Source organism: Capra hircus, chromosome 5, assembly GCF_001704415.2.
Source record: "Capra hircus breed San Clemente chromosome 5, ASM170441v1, whole genome shotgun sequence".
In the NCBI taxonomy this organism is placed as follows: domain Eukaryota; kingdom Metazoa; phylum Chordata; class Mammalia; order Artiodactyla; family Bovidae; genus Capra; species Capra hircus.
This window is the reverse complement of record NC_030812.1, coordinates 108,347,208-108,373,694: the sequence shown is the minus strand read 5'-3', so window position 1 is coordinate 108,373,694 and position 26,487 is coordinate 108,347,208. Positions and strand designations below refer to the sequence as shown.

Genomic DNA, 26,487 nt, shown 5'->3' with positions numbered 1-26,487 from the left:
TTTATTTGGGGAGAGGGGACAGAGATACAATGTAAGAAATGTGCTTTACACCATGACCAAGTGAACTCAAGTTTTGCGGAGGCTGCAGTTGGTAAAATTGGGGGACTTCTTAAAAATATATGTGTAAAATTTTGTAGGCAAAATCAGGTATTTATTTAGTGTTAGAAAATGAATTCCTATAAGTTACAAACTTCGAAATCTGACAAATACCATAATCATAAAGTCAGGACAACAAGAAATTTTTACTTAACTACCTGACATGTCACTTTGATACCTTTATTTGTAATTTTTAAGGTAATTCTAGGCTGCATGATTTTCATACAACAGTGACTTTCTTCTATTCTTTTCTATAAGGAGAAAGAAAAGTCAGCCTTCAGCAGGTTTGATCAAAAATCTTTTTTATTTTGTTATTTTAGAAAAGTTTTTCTCAGCTTCACAATCTTTTATTGGCGATGTCATGTAAACCTGACATGTTTAATTTTGTCAGATCTGCGAAAGACAAATTTTCTATATTGTTTCACCAGGAATGGCAGATTTTGTCAGAACAAAACGTGTTGCCTGTGCGATAGAACGCCATGTGTCGTGATATATGAGACGTTCAAAGTTATACGCAGATGTGCTTGCTATTTCAGTACTGTTCGGAGTTGGTGTCCTGCAACAGAGGTGTCTGATCAGTTCTATTGCATGTGATCCCCAACACCCTCCAAAAACAGAAAATAGCATGCGGCGCACTTGTAATTAAGTATGCTTTGTCATTAATTGTATCCCCAATGGCAAGGACATCTGCTGTAACTAGATCAGTGGGAATTAAATCTTCCACGTGTAACTTTGCACGTCTGAGGACTGGGAGAGTTTTCCATAGACGAGCTGCTGGCTCTGTACAATGCAGATCTTGGTTCTCCTCCACTGCTCACATCTTCCTATGCCGGGTGCCTGGGACCTATGTCATGGTGACATAGTGACTGACCTGTGTCCCTCCACCTGTAAGTCAGAGCACCAAGTTAATCGGCATGGTGAGTGGGTGTGGGTAATTGGAGTGTTTCTGGGAACCATTCCCTACACTAGGATACTAGCAATCATCTAAATATTCTAGAAGTTGACTGTGAACCTTGTAACCGTAACCCAGTAAGCTCAAACTAAATGTATGCCCAGGTCAGTTTCCCATTAGTTGCATCTCACACTAGTCAGACACAGCCTTTGGAAAGACAAAAATGTCTTACTGATGTGGAACAATCTCCCAGAAATTAAGAGAATAAAACCAAGCTACAAGGCGGTAAGTATAGCACACTTTTACCTGTGTGGTGTGTAGGGTATCTCTGGAAGGAAGTAGGAGAAGGGTATTTGCCTCTGAGTGGCTGGGGAGACTGGACTGGATGAGGAACTTGCTTTTCCCAGTAAAACCCTTTTGAACTTTATGAAGTGTTTTTTAAATCACATATGTGTCAATTTTTCTTTTCTTTCTTTTCTGAGATAAATGTTTATAGCAGTTGACAAGCTATTTTTCTTCCTAATTTAGACTATTCTCCTAGTGGCCAGCAGGAGGAGGCAAATGCTTTCTCTCTCTTAGGGAGAGGTTTCCTCTTCTACAATCTTCAGAAAATGCTGTGTCCAAAACCATCACAATATTGCAGAGTTAATTATCCTCCCAAATTTAATTATCCTCCAATTACAATTAAAAAATAAAATAGAAAAGGAAACACCATGGCTGTGCCCTGTGGCTGGAACCCAGACTCCAAATGGAGTCTTAAAAGGAAAATAAGTGAAAATAAGTTGTCATTATGGACTCTAGGACCTTATGGAATCTTTGATTTTAAAATAGCTTTATTGGGACAGAATTAACATGCTGATCAGGAGCTGGGAGCCAGTGGGAATTCTCAGCTGGGGGTTGTAATACAGGTGTCGATTCCATACCCCATGCATCTGCCTATCAGCTGTGACCAGGCCATTGAGGCATCTGAGACCCCACTGTCCACAGGAAGATTGGGGTGTCCTGGACCTGGGAGGACCAACCAGGCTCAGGGCTGGGGTCTTCTTTCCCCCAGAAGGGTACTTGACCATCCAAGTAACAGAAACAGCTTGCTGTATTGTTTCATTTCTAGAGAGATGTTCTGTATGGAAAAATGTTCCTCTTGCCACTTATAAGAGGTAGGACATCATGGTCTCTTATATCATCATTATAGGAAATCATGGTCTCTTAAGTAAACAAACTCAGTACCACATGTGCGTAGGTGGGTGTGCCCCTGAGCCTCCCCAGTCCAAAGGGCTGGGGTAACATCCTGGGAGGGGCAGAGGGAAGAGGAAGTGAAGAGGCAATGCATCTCTGGATTGGAGCCCCTGAAAATACCCCCTTCTCAGCTCTGTGATGAGTGGTTCCAGCTGTTGCTCCATCATACAACCACCCGTCCATCCATCCATCCATCCCTTCCCCACCTGGCCAACCACCTACTCTCCTCGTCATCCTTCCGTCCACTCAGCCAGCCAGCCAGCCATCTTTCTCTCCACCTTTTGAATTAAGGCCAACCTGAAAAGGTCCAGCTAAGAGCTGAGGAAGAATTCTAGGTGGAGGGAAGAGCAAGGACATAGTGTTGAGGCTGGAATGAGCTTGGTGAACCCACAGGTCAGCCTGGCCAGGGAGCAGCTGGGATGAGATGAGGCTGCAAGGTGGATGGGACCAGATCAGGGGGACTTGGTCAGCCAACAGGGGATTTTGGATTTGTTCCAAGTGTGAGAAGTCACTGGAGGGTTTTGAGCAGGACAGTGGGGCATTGTTATTTCCATTTCACCAAGACCCCAGTGAGTGGTGAAAGGATTGTGGGGGCAGGAGCAGAGAACAGGGGGGTAGCTAAGAGACAGCGACCCATCCCTTCCTCCCTCAAGGACCCTCCCTAATTCCAGGTGAGGTGAGGATGACCCAAGAGCTTCAGCGGATCTAGGCAGCCCTGGAACGATGCCCACTGAGTGCTGCCAGGTGTACCCGGCAGCTGGGGCTCAGGGTGAGGCCACAGAACCTGGCCATCAGGTTAGACAAGGAAGATCCCTGGACCAGACAAGGTAAGAGCTCTGTGGATGTCCCTTGAAGAGCAAGCAGTCAGCCGGTCAGAGACGGAGAAGCATGGCGAGACAGCCAAACAGGCCTGATGATGATATTTCATAACAGCAAACATTTATGTATTCAGCACTGAACGGAGGTCAGCACTGTGCTTAACACTCCACATATTCTCCCTTAAAGCTCACATCTACCCTATAAGCTGTGACAGTTACAGATCCCATTTTGCCAATGGACCAGCTGAAGCCCAGAGAGGTTTCGTGAAGCTATAGACAGACTTCCCTGTGCCTGAGACTAACCCACTTGGGGGAAAAAAAAAAAACAAACAAACTGTGGGAATAAGAGGGAGTTTTCTCTGGACAGAGACTGAAAATCACGAATCATGGGTTTCCAGATATGTTCAGTAGCAATAGGGCCCCTAACTTGCTGATGTGATAATTTGGCTCCTTGAGATGGTTCATCTGCCTGTCTCAGCATCTTCCTCACTCACCAGGCTCTGGTCTCAGGCTCCCTGGGCTCTGGGAGGACGGACCCTGCCTTCTTCAGGAGCCCTGTCCTCCAGGGCACAGAAAGGGATGTGCTCACCAGCCTGGGTCCAATCTGTTGGATGCTGCTCCTCAGACACGACTGAGCAACTTCACTTCTGCTGACTCCACTGCTCTGGATACTTGGCGTCATCGTCTCAGGTGAAACCTCTGCCCATTTAGGATCCTCCCTCAAAGCAAGTAAGGCAGGCATCTGCTTATTTATTTAATTCTTTAGCATCTAATATGCACGCCACATGCTATATAGGTTCACTTCTTTAATTTAAAAAGATCTTTTAAAATTCTCACAATTGGGAATTCCCCCACGCTTCCACTGCAGAAGGCATGGGTTTGATCCCTGGTCAGGGAACTAAGATCCCCCATGCTATGTGGTTCACCCAAAACAAACAAACAAGCAAAACAACTTATAATCAGCTTGTGAAGAAGCTATTATTAGTTGCCTTCCACAGATGAAGAAATTGAGGTTTGAAGTGACTTGACGTGGCTCCTCAGCTTGTAGGCGACAGAGCTAGGATGCACCATTGTCCCATCTGACGCCCAAAATTCAGTGCTCCCCATACGTCCACACTTCGTGCACCTTTCCCTGTCCGGGAAAGAGGATGCTGCGGAGGAAACGAGCAAGGAGGCGGGTGCAGAGAGATATCACTGGTGAGTTGACTTGTTTGTTCTCTGGGAGGAGAAAGACAGGAGAGGAGATGAGCAGAGATACCACAGACCTCAGGACCAAAGTCCCCCAACAGCAGGAGGCCGATGCATGATACTTACTGGAAGCCACCGGCCAAACTCTCCCTTAGGCGCAGCAGACAGAGGCTCAGGCCCAGACACTCTAGGGGCCCACCAAAATGTTTTACTATCATGTAAAATCAGAAGAAAAAAGTGAATTTTTAGGTAGATGAAAATATTTCAATATATAACATTGATCCATTTATTCAATGAAGCCATGAAATTATATCTATGTGCAGTATTTATGTCTGTGTATATATAATACGAGGCTTCCTTGGTAGCTCAGTTGGTAAAGAATCTGCCTGCAATGCAGGAGACTCAGATTCAGTCCCTGGCTGGGGAAGATCCCCTGGAGAAGGAAATGGCAATGGCAACCCACTCCAGTATTCTTGCCTGGGAAATCCCATGGACAAGGAAACCTGGCGGGCTACAGCCAAAGAGCTGCAAATAGTTGGACACTACTGAGCAATGAGCACATCCATCATCTATGTTTTCTAATGGAGGAAGGGGCCCGTGAGGGCATCTGCACCTCAGGCTCACAAAAGTCACGATGGGGCCCTGGGAATTTGCAAGGAGAACTTCCTCACAAGCCTGGGGCTCAGACTTGGCCACCAGATGGGGGTGAGCGGCCTCCTTTCCAGCTGACACAGGTGGGGCACTGGGCTCCTGATAAAAACAACAAACATTTTCTGTTAACTATTAACGAAGTGCCAGGCTTTATCTCCCTAATTCTCACCACATTATTGCTCTCATTTTACAGAGGAGGAGACTGAACTCAGGTTAGAACTCAGATTCTAGTGCTGGCTTCAAAATGACATTCGAGAACCCTCCCTGGCCCCAGGAATCTGGGACTTTCTGAAGCTTTCCATTGGGATGTCATTAATTATTTGCAGTCATTTCCTGTGCCCTAGCTTGTCTCTCTACAAGACTTGGCCTCATTTAAGGCCTGGCTTTATTTTGTACCATTTTCTACAGAGGCCCTCGCTCCCGTGCATTTGAATCAAGTCCTTTGTGCTTGTGTCTCTTGGGGAGACCCTGTGTGGCCAGCCAAGCCTGTCCTCCTGGGGGCCTTGCTCCTCACTGCAGCCCCTCAGTGCAGCCTGGCGGCTGCTGTACAATTCAGTGCAAGCAAATCAGTGAGGTCCCATCACAAAGTCCTGGGAACTCGCTTCTGTAGCTGCTTTATTCAGTTCACATTGTACCATGAGCAGGGAACCACAGCCATCAAGGGTCTCCCAAAAATGTGATTTTTTTTTTCAAAGAATGTGATTTTTGATGACTGCATAATAGTTCATTTATATTTTTGTGGCACCATAAACTTAGCCAGTCGCACAGTATTGATGTTTCACTTTCCAATTCTTCCCTAATGGTGATGATGACATTTGCTATTCAGTCAATAAACACTTGTTCTTAAGGATGTACTAAGTGCTGAGAACAATTTTCTGATCACCTGGCTTGATTTAAGGGCAACATTTGGAGTACTGAGCAGAACTTCTGAAAACCTATGAGAATTGGTCAAAGTAGTAGGCAGAGGAAAATTTACAGCCTTAAATATATTTATTAATGAGAAATATGTGTGTTCAGTCATGTAACATTTTTTGCAACTCCATGGACTGTAGCCTACCAGGCTCCTCTGTCCTTTGAATTTTCCAGGCGAGGATCCTGGAGTGGGTTGCCATTTCCTACTCCAGGGGATCTTCCTGATACAGGGATCGAACCCATGTCTCTTGTGTCAGCTGCATTGGCAGGTGGCTTCTTTATCACTGTGCCACTTCAGAAGCCCCAGTTAATAAGAAGAAAAGATGCAAAGTCAATGAACTAAACATTTAACTCAGGAAGTTAGAAAAAGAGCAATAAAAACTAGCATAAAAGCAGAAAATAATAAAGGAAAAAAAAATGAGAGCTGGATCTTTGAAAAGACCGAGGTAGTAGAAGGTCTAGGGACATGTGCAAACTGCGGATTCTTTAGTCGGGAGGCTTTCATGAATATTATTTCTCCCACCAAACTTCTGATAACAATAGCTTGGCGAAGTGTATTAGCTATCTATTGCGGTGTAACCAATTAACCAAAACCTAGGGGCCTAAAGTAAGAAACACATTTCTTATAGCTCTTGGGGCCAGGAAACCAGATAGGATGGAGTTGGGTGCCTTTTGGCTCAGGGTCCCTTACAAGGCTTCAGTCAAGGTGTTGGCAACACCAGCCATCCCAAGGCTCAAAGGGGAGAAGATCCACTGCCAAGTTCACTCACATGGGAATCGGCGGGGCTCAGGTCTGCGTCACTGGTTGGCTTGGAGACATCAGTTCCCTGGCACATGCGCTTCTCCATAGGACTGCTGATTACATGGCTCACTTCTCCCAGAGCTAGAGGGGAAAGAGAGAGAGAGTGAGGGAGCACAATCTTTTTGTAACCTTTCTTTTTGTAAGTAGGCTTTTTGTAGCCTAATCTACTAGTATTCTCTTCTAGAATTCTGTATGCTATTAGTTAAAATTGAGTCACTGGGTCCAGCCACAGTCAAGGGTAGCCAATTATACACAAGTATGAACACCAGGAGTAGGGATCACTGGGGGCCATCAAAGAAGCTGCCACCACACAAAGGTTTTAAGATCATATGCCTCCTGGAAGTCAAATATTCTTTTCGCTAAGTGACTGCCTTGGCAGTTATCTGAGGAATGGGTTAGTAGAAAAGGCAAGTTCGGCTACATATTGGTTGTGTGAGGCCTGGGAACCTTTGTTCTCATCTGAAAAATGGGGTCATAACAAAGATCACCTTCAGAATTTACTGAGTTTATTGTGATGAGGGGTGGGTATAAAATACCCTTCAGAAGTTAGGCATTATTAAGAGAACAGTGTTGGAGATTCAAGTGTCTGTGATTTTTTTTCTCTTTCTTAGTATTTTAAAAATCTTTCATTGATGTAAAACATACTCACAGAAAAAATTCTCCAGGCCAGAATCCTGGAATGGTAGCCTTTCCCTTCTCCAGGAGATCTTCCCAACCCAGGGATTGAACCCAGGCCTCCCACATTACAAGCAGGTTTTTTTACCAGCTGAACACCAAGAGAAGCCCAAGAATATTTGAGTGGGTAGCTGATTATCCCTTCTCCAGTGGATCTTCCTGACCCAAGAATCGAACCTGGGTCTCCTGTATTGCAGGAGGATTCTTTATCAACTGAGCTATCAGAGACACAGAAAAGTGCACAATTCATAAATGTGGTCATGATCCCCTGTGTTTAAGCGTTCTTCTAAACCAAGTGAGCTTTTAAGTTCTTTTTACTTTGTGCACTCTCCAAAACCTTCCACAGTGAGCTAGAATTACTACTCTTGTCATAAAAATGTCACCTCTGCAAGGTGTAGTTTCTGTTGATTAGAGAGTTTCCGTTGATAAAGCACTTGCAAAATCCTTATCTTGCTTGAGTTTTATAATGGCCATGGGAAAAAGATCAAGAAAGGATCACGGATCAATTTCCTTATGGGTAAAATGAGGAAATCACTCTCCCCTGGGGGTGGGGCCGGGGAGGGAGCGGAACTGAAGGCGGTGTTTTCTGTGAGCGCTGGGCAAGGAGCCACCTGTCCGATCCTGGCACCGAAAGGTCTTCAGCAGGCTGGTCCCCCAGCACCCCACCCAGAGTGGCCACCGTCAGCTCTAATGGAAAACCCTTCAGCTCGCCAAACCAAGGCTCTAGAAAAATTCTACTTCTGGGAATCCGCCTTAAATAAGTTCTCATGATACTGCCAAACTTTATATGCAAATAATTGAATGCAGCAGCATTTTTAATAATAGACACTTAGAATTAATGTAAGTGTTCAGCAGAAGGAAATTAGTTGAATAAATTTAGTCATTGAAAGGCAGACTATTTCACTGCCACTAAGATATCATTCTGAAATATAAATTTATGGGCTTTGGAGTTTACCGGATGAAGCAGAATCAACAATTGAGTAAGATAGAAGGGCGTCTATGATACAAATCCACTGAAAACCACATGGAAGGAAATGTGCCAATAAAGTAAGCAGATTCTATCCTGGAGCTGGGATTATGGGTGATTATTTTCTTTCTTTCTTTCTTTTTTTAACAGACATTTTAGGTGGTATATTTGCAACATAACTTTTTAATTCATTCATTAATTTTTTGTGGGCGGGGGAGCTGTTGTGCCGGGTCTTCACTGGTGCACAGGCTTGTCTCTAGTGGCGAGCAGGGGATACTCCCAAGTTGCGGTGCATGGGTTTCTCATCGTCGTGGCTTCTCACCGGCTCGAGGGAGCGGGGGCTTCAGTAGTGGTGGCACATGGGCTCCACAGCACAGGCTCGATAGTTGTGGTGCACGGGCTCAGCTGCTCTGGGACATATGGGATCTTCCCATATCAGGGATCGAACCTGGGTCTCCTGCGTTGGCAGGTAGATTCTTTACCGCTGGGCCACCAGGGAAGCCCTGTTTTTGCTTCTTTCTAAATTAATTGATTAATTATTTAATTTCTTGACTGTGCTAGACCTTCGCTGCTGCACGGGCTCTGCCCCGGCTGCAGCGAGCAGGGGCTGTTCTCCAGTTGCTGCTTCTCCTTGCAGTGGCTTCTCCTGCTGTGGAGCCCAGGCTCTAGGTGCGTGGGCTTCAGGATCTGTGCCATGAGGGCCCAGTAGTTGCGGTTCCTGGGTTTTAGAGCACAGGCTCAACAGTCGTGGCCCGCGGGCTTAGTTGCTCAGCAGCCTGTGGGATCTTCCTGGACCAGGGACCGAACCCGCATCTCCTGCTTTGGCAGGCGGATTCTTTACCACGGATCCACCAAGGAAGCCCCTGCTTTTCTTTTTATTTAATACCTCCCATTGCATATGGTAAGCATGTCAGTTATATAGGTAGTAGAAGTGAAGAGCAAAGCACTGAAATTCCATTACCCCCAGCCCCTCACCCCCAGCCCCTCACCCCAGCCCCTCACCCCCAGCCCCTCACCCCCAGCCCCTCACCCCCAGCCCTTCTTTATTTAGTTTGTTGTAGATATTTCTAGGTGTTTTCTTTAAATCCACCATGGATTGCTTTTAAAGCTTAGATGTACAAATAAAATGTTTAACCCCCCCAAAACCTTTCTTGTACAATCAGAAAAAGCATGGGGTGAGGAGAGAAAACAAAAGATTCTCAAAGTGAATCTGGACATCATAGAAGCATAGAGGTTTGTACAAAGCAAATCTCTCCATTTGAGGATGAGAAAGTGGGGCTCAGGGTTGTTGGGTGGCCTGCCATGCTCACACGGTTTGTGGCAGCTCCTGGCGCCCAGTGCAGCGTTGCTTCCGGGGTCACATCTACTAGGGCTCAGGAAGGAGGCGGGAGGCTGAGCTGGAGAGAGGCCAGGAGGATGCTCTGGGCTGGGCAGGCTGGGGTGGGGCGATGAGCCTTCTGCCTGTTTGTTCTGGGTACCAGGAGGTGCGGGTGGAGAGACATCCTGGCAGGAAGGACCAAAGTCCCCATTTATGGCCTGGGGGGAGTTAATGTGTAATATTCTAGGATATCAGCTGGACTGCAAGGTGAGACCCTGAGCCCAGACCTCTAGGAGCAACCCAGAGCTGTTGTCCGGAGCTGCTACCATGTCGGTGAGAACGCCAGCTCCGAATCTTTACCTGAGTGGGGGTGGGGTGGATGCTGGAGAAAAAGCATCGCTGCCCCTCCAGCCTTGGTTTCCTTATCTGTGTAGGGAGGAAGTTGGACAGATCGCCTCCACTGTCCTTTAGCATCAAAGCTCTCTGTTCCCCCCACCACCATTCTGAGTCTGTCTCTTTCCCCCTCCAGCCTGGTTTTCTCATCAGTAATTTGTTTGCTTATTTTTTGCCTATCTCTTTCGGCTTGCAGGATCTTATTGCCCCAACCAGGGATCAAACCTGGGCTCACTGCCGTGGAAGCACTGGAGCCCTAACCTCTGAACAGCCAGGGGATTTCCTCTCAATAACATTAATCGTGGCAACAATGATAACTACTAACACCTCCTGAGCTTTAAAAGATGACAAAACTGAGACTGGAAGGTTAACTTGCCCCAGAGCAAAATCTATAAATTGCAGGGGGTCAAGTGGATCTCCTTCAAGGTTTCTCCCCAATTCTCTGATTCCAAACTCTGCTCTGCCATAGCCTGCTGTGTGGCCTTGGAGAAATCACTGCTCCTCTCTGAGCCTGTGTCCTGTATTTGGGGAACTGGGTTACAGACAGCATCTTCTGAGGCTGGTGTGATGCTTTCCTGCGGCTGCCGTAACAAATTTAGTCTCTCATAGTTTTGGAGGCTTGAGGTCTGAAATCCAGGTGTTGGTGGGAACTTGCTCTCTCTGAAGGCTCTAGGGGAGGGTTCTTTCTTGCCTTCTCCAGCTTCTATTCGTTGCTGGCAATCTGTGGTATTTCTGGGCTTGCAGCTGTCTCCCTCCAACTCCTGCCTCTGCCTTCACACAGCTTCTCTGCATGTCTGTATTTCTGGGGTCCAAATTTCCTCTTCTTCTAAGGATGTCAGTCATATGGAGTTTGAGGTCCACCCTAAACCACTACGACCTCATCTCAACTTGGTCCTGTTTCCAAATAGGTCCCATTCACAGGCTCCAGGGGGGCATAGTTTTCTGGGAGAGTCAGCACAGGTGGGATGTGGGCGTGGATGTGACTAGATGGTCCAACGTGGACGGCATGGTGCCCTCCCCACCCTCTGCCTCTCTGGGAGGGCCTTTGTGCCCGACTTCTCCTTCCCCTGATCTCACCCTCCCCTTTCTTTCCTCCTTCTTCAGAGACTTCCTAGTCCAAATCTCTTACACTAAAGAGAGAGGAGGGGGACGTCCCTGCTGGACCAGGAGTTAAGACTCTGCTCTGCCAATGCAGGGGGCACATGTTCAAACCCTGGTTGGGGAACTAAGATCCTACATGCCATGAGGCGAGGTCAAAATATTAAAAAAAAAAAAAAAAGATGGGAGAACCGAGGTCCAGAAAGGGGCACCGTTGGCCCCTAGTCACTCGGTTAGTCACCTGACCACTGACACCTGCCTCCACCCAGCTTTGCATCCCCGTCTCTCTCTGTGCTCCAGACCTTACAGAGGGGGGACAGGTTACTAGGCCTTCCCTCTCTCATGGGGATCCCTGTTTGCCTAGATGGACCCCTGAGCCCGGCCTTCCTCCCGCCCCTGCCCTGCAGCAGCTCTGGGGGCTCAGATTCTTCTGTTTGAGCCAGACAGCCTCCAGGAGCTATGGGGGCGGCGAGAGTGCTTCTCCCCACCTCAGTCTCACCCTGACCATCCCAGGGAGGATACCGGAGACTCCTCATGACGCCTGGTGGGGACTGTGGGTGCTGCAGGGCGCACACCGTGAAGGGCTGCTCGTTGGCAGGACCCCCATGCTCCTCTGGGAGGGACGGGACAACTCTCCAGGGGGGCTGCTCTCTGTCCTTCTAAGAGAGGCTGAAGGAGGATTTTAATCCAGTTTGGCTGGTGATCCACGTGTTACATTAAGCACCCATCTGAGGGGTTAGGCCTCTAAGCGCCACTTTCTCAGAGCAGTGAAATGCCACCTACCCTGGAGACATCTGGGCTTCCCTGGTGGCTCAGACGGTAAAGAATCCACCTGTCATACAGGATACCTGGGTTCGATCCCTGGGTTGGGAAGATCCCCTGGAGGAGGAAATGGCAACCCACTCCAGTATCCTTGCCTGGAGAATCCCGTGGACAGAGGAGCCTGGTGGGCTACAGTCCATGGGATCGCAGAGTCAGACAGGAGTGAGTGACTAACACACAGGGGACATCCGGAGGCATTTTTGGTTGTCGATACTTGGGGGGAGGGTGCTACTGGCATCCGGTGGTTAGAGACCCTGCCCGAGGCTCTACCTCCTACACACACAGGACAACCCCACAACAAAGAATGATTCAGTCGGAAAGTCCAGGGCGCTGAGCCTGGAAAACCCTGCTCTGAAGCATCGTAGGGTCCAACGTGCCATGATGCTCCACCCTCCTGGGCTTGGCGTGGCCTCTTTCATGCCTTCCTTTTATTTATTTTATTTTTGGCCATGGCCTGCGGCAGGCAGAATCTTGGTTCCCCGACCAGGAATGGACACTGTGCCCCTGCGTGGAAGCACAGAGTCCTAACCACTGGACCACCAGGGATGTCCCCAGGCCTCCTTTTAAAATGTACTGACTCCAGGAGAGGGCTTCTCTGCTGGCTCAGTCAGTAATGAAGCCATTTGTAATGCAGGAGATGCAAGAAACCCGGGTTTCATCACTGGGTCAGGAAGATCCCCTGGAGAAGGAAATGGCAACCCACTCCAGCATTCTTGCCTGGAGAATCCCACGGACAGAGGAGCCTGGCAGACTACAGTCCATGGGGTCACAAGAGTCAGACACGACTGAGCGACTAAACCACCACCACCAAGAGAACTGGGCGACCTTACACCCGTGTAGGAACCCAAAGACTGTCTTCCCCTTTGGTGGAAAGGAGGCAGCTGCCAGCAGGAGAGTCCTAATCTACCCCTCACGGACAGTGCCCTTGACTTTCAGCAAAGCACCCCAGTCCCGCAAGTTGTTTCAAGGCTTCCCAAGTGAGCTCCCTCCAGGAAAAAAAAAAAATCAGTGAACAGAAATCCTATAATATAAATGTGTTTCCCCCATTAAGTGTTCTAAGTCTTTTGTGGCTGCTGAATCCTGTCTGGCCCAGCCTCACACCCTCCAATCATGGATAACAGGACATTTTCTCAGGCTTGGATCATAAGGTTTGAAAACCCAGATTCGAGAACCTCCCTTCTAACTAGAGCATAGAAATCAGGCGCTGCCCAGGTCCTATGGGAAAATAGGAAGCAGAGGATACCGCAGTAGCAATAAGTAAGCCTAATGACCACAGCCCCTCGATTTGCTTTTAGTCTGTGCCAAGTCCCGTTTGAGGGCTTCACAAATGGGAGGTCTCATCCTCCAAACCAGGGTGAAGAAGGTGCTGTTAACCTCAGGGCATCCGATAGCATCTGTCACAAGGGTGCTTGGGAACTGGGTTTGAATGAATAAATCAAACCAGCCCATTTTACAGATGTGGAGTGTGGGGTTTAGAGAGGGACTTTGATGGACATGTTCAGACATGTGACTGATGGAGTTTTACAGATTCTCTGTTTGGGATGGTCCTAGACTTGCCTGTCATACAGTTATTTTCTTTTTAAAAAAAAATGAAAAAAAGATTTGTCTGCAATGTGTCTTAATGGCGGTACATGGGATCTTTCTTAGTTTCAGCACATGGAATCTTTTAGCTGGGGCTTTCGAACTGTTAGTTGCAGCATGTAGGATCTAGTTCCCTGACCACGGATAGAACCTGGGCCCCCTGGGAATGTGGAGTCTTAGCCACTGGACCACTAGGGAAGTCCTAATACAGTTATTTTACTGACTCCCAAGTTTGTGCAAGAAATAAATGTACCCTCGTTTGTGGGATTTTGCCGAGGGCATTGTGCCTCATCACTTGACCACATTTGGGAACAGTGGGATTGGCAGGGGTCACTCTACCCATTTTATAGATGGGCAAACAGAGGTTCCCTTAGCTGGGCCCTATGTCTCCAGATCCAGCTATTCTTCAGGCTGGGGTGGATGAGAGTAAAGCAAAAAGGGCAAGAGGAGGCTCCAGGAATCTTTGATCTGAGCTCTCTGGCTTTTTCCCTTCCTGGCTCCAAGGCCTCATGTGGGGAGAGGGAGAGGGGGGCCTGGGGCCTGGTTGGGATGGGAGGATGCTGGCGAGTGGGCTTTACCAGCAGAAGAGTGTGATTGATTTGTGTGGAATGTCTCTCGGTTGGCGCAGGGGAAATTTGAGATTGCGAACATGGACATGAAGATGGGGTCAAGCCTGAAGATCAAGGGCAAGATCGCTGACGGGGCTAATGGGTGAGCCAGGGGGAGGGCGGGTGGGGCAGGACAGGGAGGGGGCGGCCACAGACCCGGCATGGGCTGGGAAGGTGGGGGCAGGCAAGGCAGCCTTGTGAGATGTTGGGACAGTGGGAGTAACCTCTGCCCAGGGGGCCTTTTACGTTCTCGCTCCTCTCGCACGCCTCCCTCGCCCTTGCTGGCTCCATGTGGGCTGCTTTCACATCTGAGGCCAAGTTCGGGGACCTGCAGAATTCACATGGGACGCCATGTGCTCAATTCCTTGGCCCCAACAGACACAGAAGGGGCAAGTGAGAAATCCCTGAGTCTTTGCCCAGGTCTCTGCGAGTCAGATGCCTCTACTGAAGGCCCCAACCCCCGGGGACACTACCCTCTTCATACTGCTGAAGGACCAGGGACTGGCCTTTCACATGCATTGAACCAGGGATAGCTCAGTTGGTAAAGAATCCACCTGTGATGCAGGAGACCAGGGTTCAGTCCCTGGGTCGGGAAGATCCCCTGGAGAAGGAAATGGCAACCCACTCCGGTATTCTTGACCAGGGAGCCTAGCCCTACAGTCCATGATGTCGCAAAAGTCAGACTTAGCCACTACAACCAGCACCAAACCAGGGGCACCCACTAGGGGGCGCCTAGTGGTCTGGTTTGTACCCTCTCCATTGGAATCGGAGACCTTTCTCACCTCTGGGGCTACAGGTCAGCGCTAGGCTGTCCTGTGTGCAGGACAAAGGTCAGTATTTCTTGAGACTGACCTCAATCAGTTTTTGATTGGGGAGGGGCAGGCAGAAGCATTGGGTAGGAGCCAAGAGAAAAATCACCTCTTTCTCCTACTTGGGTCCCTCAAGTTTGCAGAGATGTGGGATACCTCTGGCCTGAGTCCTCCCAATGGAGACACCCGTGACTCAGAATGTCCCACTCTCAGGGACCAAGAAGGGCTAACCAAGGGCCCTGTTGTGATCTTTCTAAAAGATCACACAGCTCCTGATGGCAAACTTCTAATGACAGGGACCTCACTACCTTAGGCATACAACTATTTTTGGCCACACTTAATGGGTCTTCAGAAATAGTTAAGAACAGCAGTTTTTCCCAAGGATAGACACCTTCATTTCCTGAAATGTCACTGTTAGTTAACTTGTCAGGAGCCTTAGTCTGTGCTCTAAATGGAATGTGATACTCCAGTGCCAAGTCCGATCAAATTGTCACCTCCCTTGTTTTAAGGCACAAACCTCAATTAACACAACCTTTGGTGATTCTACCAATTTTATGGTCAAGACGCTGCCCCCCACGCTGTTATACCCAGGGCTGGCCCCTTATCCTCACTTCTTACTCCTTCTCTGGCAGCTTTGTGATTAATCTGGGCCAGGGGACAGATAAACTGAACCTGCATTTCAACCCACGCTTTGGTGAATCCACCATCGTCTGCAACTCACGTGATGGCAAGAGCTGGGGGGCGGAGCAACGGGACAATCACATGTGCTTCAGCCCAGGGTCAGAAGTCAAGGTGAGGTCAAGGGGAAACGGGCCTGAAAACAGATCTCAAGGGGGGAGCACAGATGGTGGGGGCACCCTGGCCTAGACATGTGCTGGGACTGTTTGAGCCACCAGGCATGGCCCTGGCCCATTTCCAGGGTGCCTCCTGCCTCCCTGATGCCCTCCCTCCCACTGCAGCTCATCGTGACCTTCGAGAACAATGAATTCAAGGTGAAGCTGCCAGACGGGCACCAGTTGACCTTTCCCAACAGGCTGGGCCACAGCCACCTGAGCTACCTGGGTGTGCAGAACTTCCTCGTCTCCTCCTTCAAGCTGGAGTGAGGCAGCACCTCACCGGAGAGCAAGACCCACCCCTGCAAGCAGATCCCTGACCCACAGCTGCTCTTCATGTGGGATCAGCCATGCACCTACTGCTCCTAATCCTCCACCCTCATCCCCCAAGGCTCAGAACCAACAAAAGAATCCACCTTTATAGTCTTTCCAACTGTGGTGTTTTCCATTATCTTGATGCTCCTAGCGTCCTCATGATACAGACAAGGAAACTGAGGCTGCCCAGTGGGGGATAAGCTCCAAACACCTCAAAGCCACTGGTCCTGCCTGCTAGTGCCCTTTTGTCACCAGGACAAGTGCCAAGTTGCTCTGTGGGATTACAGTCCCAGGCACCTGGGCCAGGGGCTGTTCCCGGAACTACAGATAAGGGCTCCCACCTGGGCTTCTTATCTCAGGGCTATTCATTCCAGTCTGGTTACTCATTACCCCCTGCCTCGGTCCCTCCCCTCACTGGGGGCCCTGGTTGGGGAGAGGGATGTCCTTGGCTCTCCAAGCCCAGTGCTGAAGGTACTCGAGCAGGTGGTGCAGACACGGTCTTCCCAGGTCCTCAAGCATCTCGCGGGACACCTTTTATCAAAAAAAGCCTTTTTAATCAGGACCCAGAGGCAGGTCTGGGGTGCACGGAAAGGTGGGACCCTCCCCCTTCTCAGTGAGGTCACACCTGACTTTTCTGAGGCTTCTGGGACATGGGGCTGGTGATGGGAACGTTGGGGAGGCAGCTGTGGGGGCTCTCAGACAGGCAGGAGGGACCCTGCTGGGGGCAACTCCAGGATGAGCTGGGGCCGAGGGTCTCTTCGGGAGAGGAGACAAAGGCTCTATGTGGTAGGCTCCCCACCCCCACCCAGCAAGGGCAGCTTTCCCAACACAAAGGCTGCACTGTGAGGCTGGGCCCTCCAGCGGGTTGGGGGCCTGGGGTGGAGGGTGGGCTCAGGGAACAGCTACTGTGTCCGGAGGTCCGGAGTGGCAGTGGAGGGAGGCGGGGTGGCCAAGCAGGCCCAGGGGAACACCTGGGTCCTGGAACAAGCCTGGTCTCCCCTGGCCTCCCTCCCATGTCTGTCCAGCAGAGGTGTGGAAGGGCCTGGGGACAACTTGGGTTCTCCTGTCTGTCGCTGGCAAGACCCAGCCACCAGGGGCTGGGGCTGCATCTGGGCTCCTCGCAGGCAGTGCCCGGAGGCTGACCGGGGTTCTCAGCCTGTGCCCAGCCAATCACACCTTGACCTCGTCGTCCTCCTCAGCATCAGCAAACTCGAAGGTGTTAGCCTGCACTGTGCTGGGCACGGGGGTCCTGCTGCCTGCCTGGGATGCCCCCCACTCTTCATCCAGGCTCCCCCAGGAGGCCCGAGCCTGGGATAGCGCCCCCAACCCCTCACCCCGAGCATCCACCTCAGTGTAGTGGCGGCGGCTTTGGCTGCCACCCGAGACAGCTCCCCAGTGCCTGCTGGGGCCCTCGTCAGCAGGCGCACGGGGGCCCTCTCCCACCGCACTGGCCCTCACCTCAGCCACTGGGCCCAACCTGGTGGTTACCCCATTGGGGCAGCGTCCACGAGGTGAGGGGCTTGAGGCAGGGGCCGCGGGGGTTGCAACAGAGGCTGGGGGACTTGCAGCAGGAGCCGGGGCGGGGGTCTCAGCTGCAGAGCCTTCTGAGAGGCTCATGGCCCCCAAGAGCTCAGTGAGGAGAGAGGGCCCAAGGTCAAGGTCCAGGCGGAAGGACAGGAGGGAGTCAGAGCGGCGAAGCTCAGGCTCAGCGGGGAAGGAGCTATCACGGTCTCGGTCACGAGGCTTTTCAGGGCGAGGCAGGCGGGAAATGGTGCAGAACCCGGAGTCCAGGCCTAGAAGACAAATAGGGACCAGGGTCAGAGCTGGGGGCCCTAACCAGGAACTGGGGAAGGCAGAGCCAGGACCAACACCTGCTTGCTATGTGGCCTTTAGCAAGCCACCCCCCAATCTGACTGCAGCTTCCTCCATCTTTCCAATACAGTGAACTCCATAGTCTCTTGAGTAATCTTCTTGTCAGCCCTGGAAATCGACATAATCCTCATTCCCATTTTCCAGATGAAGAAAGTGAGGCTCAGTTTGGGACAAGGGGAAAGGCTCGCCCAGGGCCACAAAGTCTGATGGGCTGGAGCTGAGCCTGGAGCTCAAACCTCCTGACTCTCAGGCCCAACACTGAACTTGAATGACCCCTGGTCCCCTGCTGTGAATCCACAGCACATGTACTGGTTTGTGGGCACAGGATAGAACCAGCAGCCGGTGTGACAACATAGAAGTCAAGACCCAAAGGACAGACAAATGCCCTCTAAACGCCCTCTGTCTCAGACCCTGGCTCCAGGACTACCAGGCCTGAGACATAGTGGTGGGACCGTGGACCAGTCCTCAGTGGGATTCTGAGCATCACCCCTGGACAGGGAGTACCAGAGGAAGCCTCTGGTGCTGGGCAAAGCTGCACGGCAGGGAATGGTCAGCAGGTGGCAGCAGGGGCCCCCGTTCGCAAGTGAGCTGTCCAGAGGCGCCTAGTGACACCCACCCCTCCCCACGCTGGCAGGAAGGGCCTCTGGTGTCTGTCCATGTGAGGGGTTTTCCAAATCTGTTAAGTTACAGGAACCTCTGTTCAAATAACAACAGAGCATCAGCTCCTGTGTCCTGAGCACCTACTGTGTGCGAGATTCTAGGCCACAATCGAATATGTGTTATCATTTCACTGAATCTTAGCAGTGACCCTAAGTGCCCATTATAGAGGTCAGGACTTGACTTCACAGAGGTCAATTTGCTCACTGAGAATCAGGCAGAACCAGGATTTGAATCCAGGGCCCTGGCTCTCCACCTCTCCCCTGTATTGTTCTGACACAAGGGAGCTGCTTCCATTGAAGCAGGCAAGGGATAGGGGAAGGAGGGCGGTGGGCTGGCTTAGCCGAGGGCCCAGAGAAGGGGAGGCAGCTTAGGGGCAGGCAGAACTCAAACCCCACCTCCTCACCTCTCAACCTCAGTGTTGTGGGGAGTGAACTGGCTCCCACCCTCTGACCCACCCTTGCCATTCACGATCTCAGGTTTGGGTCTGACTTCCATGGAGACCAAACTACTGTGGGGAAGAACTCACTTGGAGGGTTGGCTGAACCATCAAACCCGCTGCACCTCAGCCCCTGAAACATAGGCAGACAGCACAGGCCCTCACCGTAAGCGGAGTGGCCGTCTGTGGAGCTGGCAGGGCTGCGGTCAAAGCTGAGCTTGCCCACCACGAGGCTGTCGTAGGCCGCCTGGTTGAGCTGAGGCAGGGAGATGGCATTCTTGATGATGGGGGAGATGGCTGGTGGAGCAGGGGAGGGTGCGGGCGGAGAAGCCATCCTCCGGGGCGGGGCCCCCACTCTCCGCACCAGCTGCAGCTTCTTGGCCAGGAAGCCCCGGGGCGAGCGGTGGGTGCTCCCTGAGCCGCCACCATGGTTGCTGAGGAAGGAGGTGTCACCAAAGACATCCCCACCGCGGCCCACGTGCATGGTGTGGCGGAAATCCCCAAGCGGGGGGCTGATCATGTCCGCGGTCAGCCGCTTCTTCCCCTGCGAGCTGGACACCCAGCCCACGGGTGAGAGCTTGCCCAGGTTCATGGCCGGGGCTCCTCCGGCCCCCTGGGGGCCCGGCATCGGCTCTGGCTGTTCACAGCTGCTGGTCCATGCTCACCGGGGCCTGGGGAGAGCGCTAGGCTAGGTGAAGGGTTCACTTCTCAGCTCCCTCCTTCTTGGTGGGAGGGGGTGGAAGGAAGCTGCCCCTCTGTGCTAAGGTGCTGCCCCCACATGCTGAGGCTGTGGGGGGTCCATGGCTTGACTGCCCCGAGGCCTGGCTCCCAGTCCCGTGGAAGGAGCTGCAGATGTTCTGGCCAAGGACGTAGATGGCACCAAACGTGCCTCAGACGTGGACAGTCCTCCTGCCCAGGAGTGGAGACCTAAGAGAAAGAAGGTAGTGGAGGGTCTGGGGGCATCTTGGTCCAATAATAACAGCTAAAGAGAATACATGAGGATCATGGAGAAAATGCTGAACAGACCCACAGAGGAGGGCACGTGGCATGATTCCACATCCAGGAAATTTAGGTGCAGGTGAAACAAAATCCCATGACAGAAGAGCCTGGCGGGCTACAGTCCATGGGGTCGGACAGAATTAGCAACTAACAACAACAAAACAAAAACATTCATGGAGCTGTACTCTTCAACTGTATACTGGTTAAAACCTATGAATGGTCATTATATGGTCCCCATTGATGAAGCACCTACTGAGTGCCAATGGCTTATGTTCATCACTCATTTAACCTCGAGGGAGGCACTATAGGCTTCAGAGGAGACACGGAAGCCCAAAGAAATGAAGGGATTTGCCTGAGGCTACACAGTAGGCAATGGTGAAGCGGAGCCTCCAACCCCAGAGCCCTTGAGCCCCAAACTACACTGCCTCCTGCTGGCAGGTGGAGTTAAGTCACCTCCCTTCTTGGTGGGTTAAACTGTCTTCCCCTCACAGAGGCTAGGAGGTGACAGGCAAAGGCTTTATGAACTGCTGTGTAACCAGCAGAACCCTTCGCTTTCTGAATGCTTTCTGGAAAAAGGATCCTGTGGTCAAAAGTGGTTTTTCCAGCTGCTTATTACATGTCTGAGCACATTCAAGGCTCTGAGAAGGCCCGCAGGAAGAACATTATTTTTTTTCAAACTGATGTCAAAGCCTTGTTACCAGGGAACAAGTTTTGGAAAAAGCTCAGCTGGTGCCAAAAGCTGTTCTTTGCCTACTCCCTTCTGTTCTGATCTCTTCCTCACCCTCCTCCTCCATCCCAATCTTCTCTAAGCTTCCCTTGGTTTGACATCACCCCTTCTAGCACCCTAGGAGTATACACTGGAGGACACCTATGAACCTATAGTCCTATATTTGGTTTTCCTGTGGCCTGGAGAGGCCAAGCTTCTTCAAGGTCACATCAAGAGAACGAGTAGATATGTCATTTCAGAGCCTCTGACTCACATGGCTTTTAGTGGCCTGTGGAGCCCTGTCTTGTCTCTCCAGATCGCAATACACTCTAAGGGTGGGGCCTGGATTTTCCTGCCTCCCTCCCTCCAGCACTCAGCTTGGGCTCTGCACACGGCCAAGTGCCCAATCAGTACCAGGAGTTCTCCGTGATACCTTCATGCCAAAGGCTCACCCTTGCCACCAACCGAGTGAGGGCAGGTAGAGGATTTAGTGGCCTCACAGTGTGACCTTGGGCAAGTTATTTACCTGCCCAGACCTGGGACCCGAGCTGATAAAATTTGATAATGATAGATTCTTAACACCTAGATCTGAGTGTCAACTTTAAAAAAAAAAATTTTTCTGCTACCTCCAAGCATAAAAATCTCAATACTGCCCTTCAAATGTTATTTGAAATTCAAAATAGGTTAAATAACAAGATAAAAACAAAGGAGGCAAGAAGACAAAGCTTGCTTTCTTTTCTGACTGCATTCTCTTTCCTTCCCACCATGGGATCCTCCCCCAACCCTGACTCCTCCCCACCCGGGGGGGCGTATCTGAATCATTCCTTTCCCTGGCACCCCCGGCACCAAGATGTCCTCGTGGAATGTTTGCTGAAGTAATGAAGCAGTTGGCCAACCACTGCATGATGTCATCTGATTCTCCAACAGCTCCGAAGCTGGAGGGTTAGCCCATTTTACAGGAAGAGCCAAGGCTTGGAGAGAAGGAACTTGGCCAGGGTCACGTGGCAGGTACCTCGCCTGAGCCATTTCCTTGCTCTGGGGAAGACTGAATCTGGGGGCAGAGGGGAGGGAACTGGTGGGGGGAGTGTCATTCTGAAATGTCATGAGGAGAGGTCACTATGTCCGTCATGTGGCCACACCTACTTCTCCCCAGCCCCTCCTTTCTCAGCAAAAGGGGTCCTGGTCCCCACCCCACCACTGTGGCCACTTTGACTTGAGACACCAGCTTCTGCCCAAGTCTTGTGATAAGCCTATGTCTCAAATGCCTCTGGGCATCTCCAGAAGCTCTCCACCCTGCCCACTGTTGTAGGGACAACCATGGCACTTTTCAGCCAAGGACAGGACACTGCTACTGGGGACCTGTTTTCCCATGTCTAAAACAAGGCTGGTCCTCTCCCAGGAGAGTTTTAAGAGTGGAAGGTGCTGTAATTAAACCCTTGGATCCTGAAGCAGGGCTGGGTTCAAAGCCAACATTCTTACACTAATAATGTCTCTCATTCTGGAGAGACAGAAGGAGAGGCTCCAACCTCGATGTAGCCTATTTGGCCCTTGAAGCTGATCATCAGGTATCGCTGGTGGTTAGGTGTGCCCCACCTGGCCCCGGAGTAAGCAGGGCTCTGGCTGTCCAGGTATGTGGCCTCTCTTTGCTCACTAACCCAGAAATACTACCTGCTAATGCTCACAAACACCCATTTTACAGATGGAAAAAATGAGACATGGAAAGGAAACTGACTTGTTCCAGGTTGGAGAGCAAAAAGAGAGGCATAGCCAGGAATCTCCCCAGGATTCTACTGTTGTTGTTAGTTACTCAGCCTTGTCTGATTCTTTGTGGCCCCATGGACTGTAGTCCACCAGACTCCTTGGTCCATGGGATTTTTCAGGGAAGAAAAATGGAGTGAGTTGTCGTTTCCTCCAGGGGCTCTTCCCGAGCTAGGGATCAAACCTGCACCTCCTGGGTCTCCTGCGCTGCAGGTACACTCTTCACCTGTTGAGCCACTGGGGAAAGTCCGGAGTCTACCAGCCTCAGCAGTGAATGCCAGGGGAGTGGGTGAAGGCTCCAGGAGTGCTGAGCAGATGCCCAGCCGCTGAGCACAGCAGGGCAGGCCAGGGAGGCAGGAGACCCAGCCCTGCAGATTCAGCTTACCCTACAGATAGTCAGGCCCGGGTACTGGGGTAGGAGCTTACTCAATAGCAGTGGTGACCACAAGGACAAGGTTTGGGGCCGGAAGTAGGGACCTCGCGGTTAGGAGAGGCCAACAGGGGCCGCTGTGGAAGGGCATGTGGCTGGAGGAGGCCAAGGGCTGTCTGATGGCTGTGGGGGAGGGGGCAGAGGCAAGGGTGAGGCGGGGGTGGGGGTGGCGGCACCCTAGGGCTCACCTGGGAGTCACCCGCAGGCCCCTAGGGGGCACCACCTCTCATCCTGGAAGCCACTCCCTGCTCACAGCACCCCGCCCGCCAGGGTCCCCCTGGGTAGTAACACCATCCTTACCGCTGGACAGAGGGACCCTGTCTCCGTTAGGGCTGTTCTAGCCTCCCAGAATAAGGGGTTAACTCCCTGGGGGCTGCCTTTTCAAGCTCCTCAAAGTCCAGCCGCTTCAAGAGGCAGAAACTGAGGCGAGAAAAAGGATAGCACGTTGTCCACAGTGGCAACCGAGACCCTGTTCTCAGGCCGTCAAGGGGGACAGTAGGAGGGAGCACCATGGACCCCAAGTTAAAGCCGAATCAGCCTTTGACGACGAGGCTGATGGCCTAAGGGCAGGGTCTCCCCAAGTCCTCGGCTCCAGACACTGCGCCGCGTTTTGCGCAGCTGTGGCCTCCGCGGGCCAGCCCTTTGGCCACTCTGGGCCTCAGTTTCCCGATCCAGAAAAGGGGCTTCAGACTTCGTGAGTCTCGCAACGCTTGGCGAGAACAGAACAGTCTCGAGGGGGTGGGGATGGGAAGTCCCTGAAAGATTTTGGCCAGAAGACATTCCCTCTGGGAGGAACGAAGTTAGAATGTTGGAGGGTCGTCGCTCCGCGGGGAAGGGGGCAGCCGGCTGCTTTGGCCCGAGGGGAACCGGACGGGATGACCTCACCCGCTGCTCGGGCCTGGAATGCGGCGGTTGGGGAGGGGGCAGGGTGCCTGGACCATCTCCCCAGCGGTCCCCCTCACTTCCCGCTCTCCCCGCCGGCCTCGCCAAGGGGCCCGACATTCCGACACATGCCCCCCTCCCCGTTCCTTCCCTTCCTTTCCCAGGGCAGGAAAGAGCGTAGACGGCCTTCGGCTCGCCCCCTCCTCCCGCAACCCGCTTTACCTTCCAATTCTCTGCCGCCCTCTACTCGCCGGGATCAGCGCGAAACCACCCGAGAACTTGGAGCGTCCGGTGCCGCTCCCGCGGCCGGCGATCCCGACCTGTCCCTTGGCACCCGGGCGACTTTGGCAGGCTGGCCCCCTCCCCCGCCCCGGTCCCAGGAACCTAGGGGGTGCCAAGATCTTTCGGCGCCGCGATCCCCCTGCCCGCGTCCACGCCCACCCTGGGCTCGACGACCAGCGGGCCAGCTCGCGGTTACCTTCTCTCCGTGCGCCCCGGGAGCCGGGGGTGAAGGGCGGACGCGGCGGCGGCGGCAGTGCGTCCCCGCGCGCAGCCCTGGCGAGTGGCTGGGCCGGTCTGCGCCGCCCTGGCCGCGGGCTCCGCGGGCTGGCTCCGGGGGCGGGGGCGGGGTGTGGGCGCGCTCCCTCCTCCCGCCTCTCTGCTCCAGGCCGCGGGCGGGGCGGGGCCCCCAGTCCCGGGCACCGATCCGGCCGCCCCGAGCGGCGACTGCGAAAGCTGGAGGGGGCGCCAGGTCAGGCTCTTGTAGGCTGCCCTGGGCAGGGGGAACCGGGAACGTGCGGGTTCCCCGGGAGAGGTGACTCGGGTCCCCAACTCCCAAACCCTCTCCCACCGTCTCCTCGCAGGGCCTTGGGGTGCCTGACCTGACAACTCCGCTTGCTGGGCTCTCCAGCCGCTCCCTGTAGGAGTCTGGGGAACCTGGAAGCCAGATCTCCGAGGCCCTGCACGCCCGACTCCTGCTTAAACCTTAAGTTCTACAAGCTGGGATACCCACTCCCTTTCTCCTAACCCCCCTTTCCTTTTTGCTCCAGTACAGCTCTCCCACCCCCACCCCCACCCCGCGTTACCAGAACACAGACATGAGCCACACTGGGGCCAGGCCGCTGGTAGAGTGGTGTGGTGTTGTGGTCAAGGCTGTGGACCCTGGAACCCAACAGCCTGGTTTCCTATCCTGTGCTGATCGCTGCTTATCCTTTCCATGCCTTGGTTTTCCCAACTGTAAAATGGGATAATAACAGCAGGCATAAAATGTTATGTGGCTAAGTGTTCTCTGCTGTGTCAGCACCTAGCAGAGTTGCTGAACAATTAATTACATGAGGTCACATCTCGGATGGGTGGGTTCCCGAAGCTTCATTGAGCACTCCTCAACTCCACGCATGAGGGTCAGGGAATCAGCCAGGCACAGGACTCTGTGCTGTTCTCAAGGAGGGGAGATGGATCTCTGATCTCCAGCTTATGCTGTTTCAACATTCCCTAAGAGTTGGACACAACTTAGAGACTAAACAACAGGAACGATATTCCTCTGGGACCGTGAGCTTCCTGAGGACAAGCGGGAAGATCTTGCACACAGCCCCATAACATAGTCTGCAGGAGAGGGGCGGGGCTCAGCAAGGTGTCCTGGAAGAGGTGTTACCTGAGTTAAGCTGTAAGGGACACGCAGCAAAGGGAAGGGCAGTGGGAATGCACACACACCTGGCAAGAGACAGAACAAGCAAAGGCTTAGAACTAAGGATCCGCATGCAGGAGGCAGGTGTGGCTGGAGGAGGAGGGGCCGTATTTACACACACGTGGAAAGAGGAGGTTTTTTGGCTGCACCTCCTTCACGTGCGTGCTCCGTCGCTTCAGTCGTGTCTGACTCTTTGCGACCCCATGACTCTAGTCCACCAGGCTCCTCTGTCCATGGGATTCTCCAGGCAAGAATACTGGAGTGGGTTGCCACTTCCTTCTCCGGGGATCTTTCCAACCCAGGGATGGAGTCTCTTATGCCTCCTGCCTTGGTGAAAGTGAAGTGAAAGTGAAAGTCGCTCAGTCCTGTCTGACTCTTTGCAACCCCATGGACTATACAGTCCTTGGAATTCTCCAGGCCATAATACTGGGGATCGAACCCAGATCTCCCACATTGCAGGCAAATTCTTTACCAGCTGAGCCACAAGGGAAGCCCCCTGCCTTGGTAGGTAGATTCTTTACCACTAGCGCCACCTGGGCTCCCAGAATGCACATGCTAGCCACCAAGGGAGGAGGTTATTTCCCCAGCAGGACAGATGGGGAAACTGAGGTTTAGAGAATTCCAGTGCTTGCTGAGGTAACAGTAGGACTGAGAGTCAGACATGACTTAGCAACTAAACAACAACATCAGAACAACAACCAGGCCCTGTCACCCCTCACCTGCTCATCACTGAATCCATATGAGATCCCTGTAGGGACGATACTGCCATCACGTCCATTTTGCAGAGAAGCAAAATGACTTTGCAAAGCCTCCAGCTGTGGCAAGTTGTCCATATCTCCTGGTTTGCCCAGGAGAGTCCCACATGATGCCCAATATCCCAGCATAATTATTAATAAGACTTCCTTTCACTCTCAAATATGACCTGGTTGGACAATAAATTACACATCACTCTAGTCAGAAGATTGCCCAGAGCATCTGGCAAAGAAAGCAGTTTGGTGTGATGTCAGAGGCCCTCAGTGAATTAAAAAAACTAAGATCATGGCATC

At 52.0% G+C, this 26,487-nt stretch overlaps 2 protein-coding genes and 1 long non-coding RNA gene across 8 annotated transcripts; 1 reads left to right on the top strand and 2 right to left on the bottom strand.

The window, feature by feature from the left end:
* On the top strand, window positions 4,166-16,128 carry LGALS2 (galectin 2). Of its 2 annotated transcripts, none has more exons than XM_005681055.3 (4): window positions 4,166-4,239; window positions 14,078-14,160; window positions 15,499-15,658; window positions 15,826-16,128. In XM_005681055.3, exons 2-4 carry the CDS (start codon window positions 14,099-14,101, stop codon window positions 15,967-15,969), a joined length of 366 nt encoding a protein of 121 aa, XP_005681112.1. In that variant the 5' UTR covers window positions 4,166-4,239; window positions 14,078-14,098; the 3' UTR covers window positions 15,970-16,128. The 2 variants fall into 2 exon arrangements, with proteins under 2 accessions (XP_005681112.1, XP_013819784.1); XM_013964330.2 differs by lacking the exon at window positions 4,166-4,239 and adding an exon at window positions 9,416-9,888.
* On the bottom strand, window positions 4,201-15,670 carry LOC102176678. The gene is made up of 4 exons (XR_310044.3): window positions 15,588-15,670; window positions 6,564-6,676; window positions 4,357-4,441; window positions 4,201-4,260 (listed from the first exon to the last, which is right to left on the bottom strand). It is a non-coding gene; the product is annotated as an uncharacterized LOC102176678 (long non-coding RNA).
* Window positions 16,547-24,355, bottom strand: CDC42EP1 (CDC42 effector protein 1). 5 transcript variants are annotated; one of them, XM_018048730.1, is made up of 5 exons: window positions 24,236-24,355; window positions 23,176-23,295; window positions 22,872-22,998; window positions 19,148-19,909; window positions 16,547-17,807 (listed from the first exon to the last, which is right to left on the bottom strand). In XM_018048730.1, exons 4-5 carry the CDS (start codon window positions 19,608-19,610, stop codon window positions 17,185-17,187), a joined length of 1,086 nt encoding a protein of 361 aa, XP_017904219.1. In that variant the 5' UTR covers window positions 19,611-19,909; window positions 22,872-22,998; window positions 23,176-23,295; window positions 24,236-24,355; the 3' UTR covers window positions 16,547-17,184. The 5 variants fall into 5 exon arrangements, with proteins under 5 accessions (XP_017904219.1, XP_017904216.1, XP_017904218.1 ...); XM_018048727.1 differs by lacking the exon at window positions 22,872-22,998; XM_018048729.1 differs by lacking the exons at window positions 22,872-22,998; window positions 23,176-23,295 and having other exon boundaries at window positions 24,236-24,347.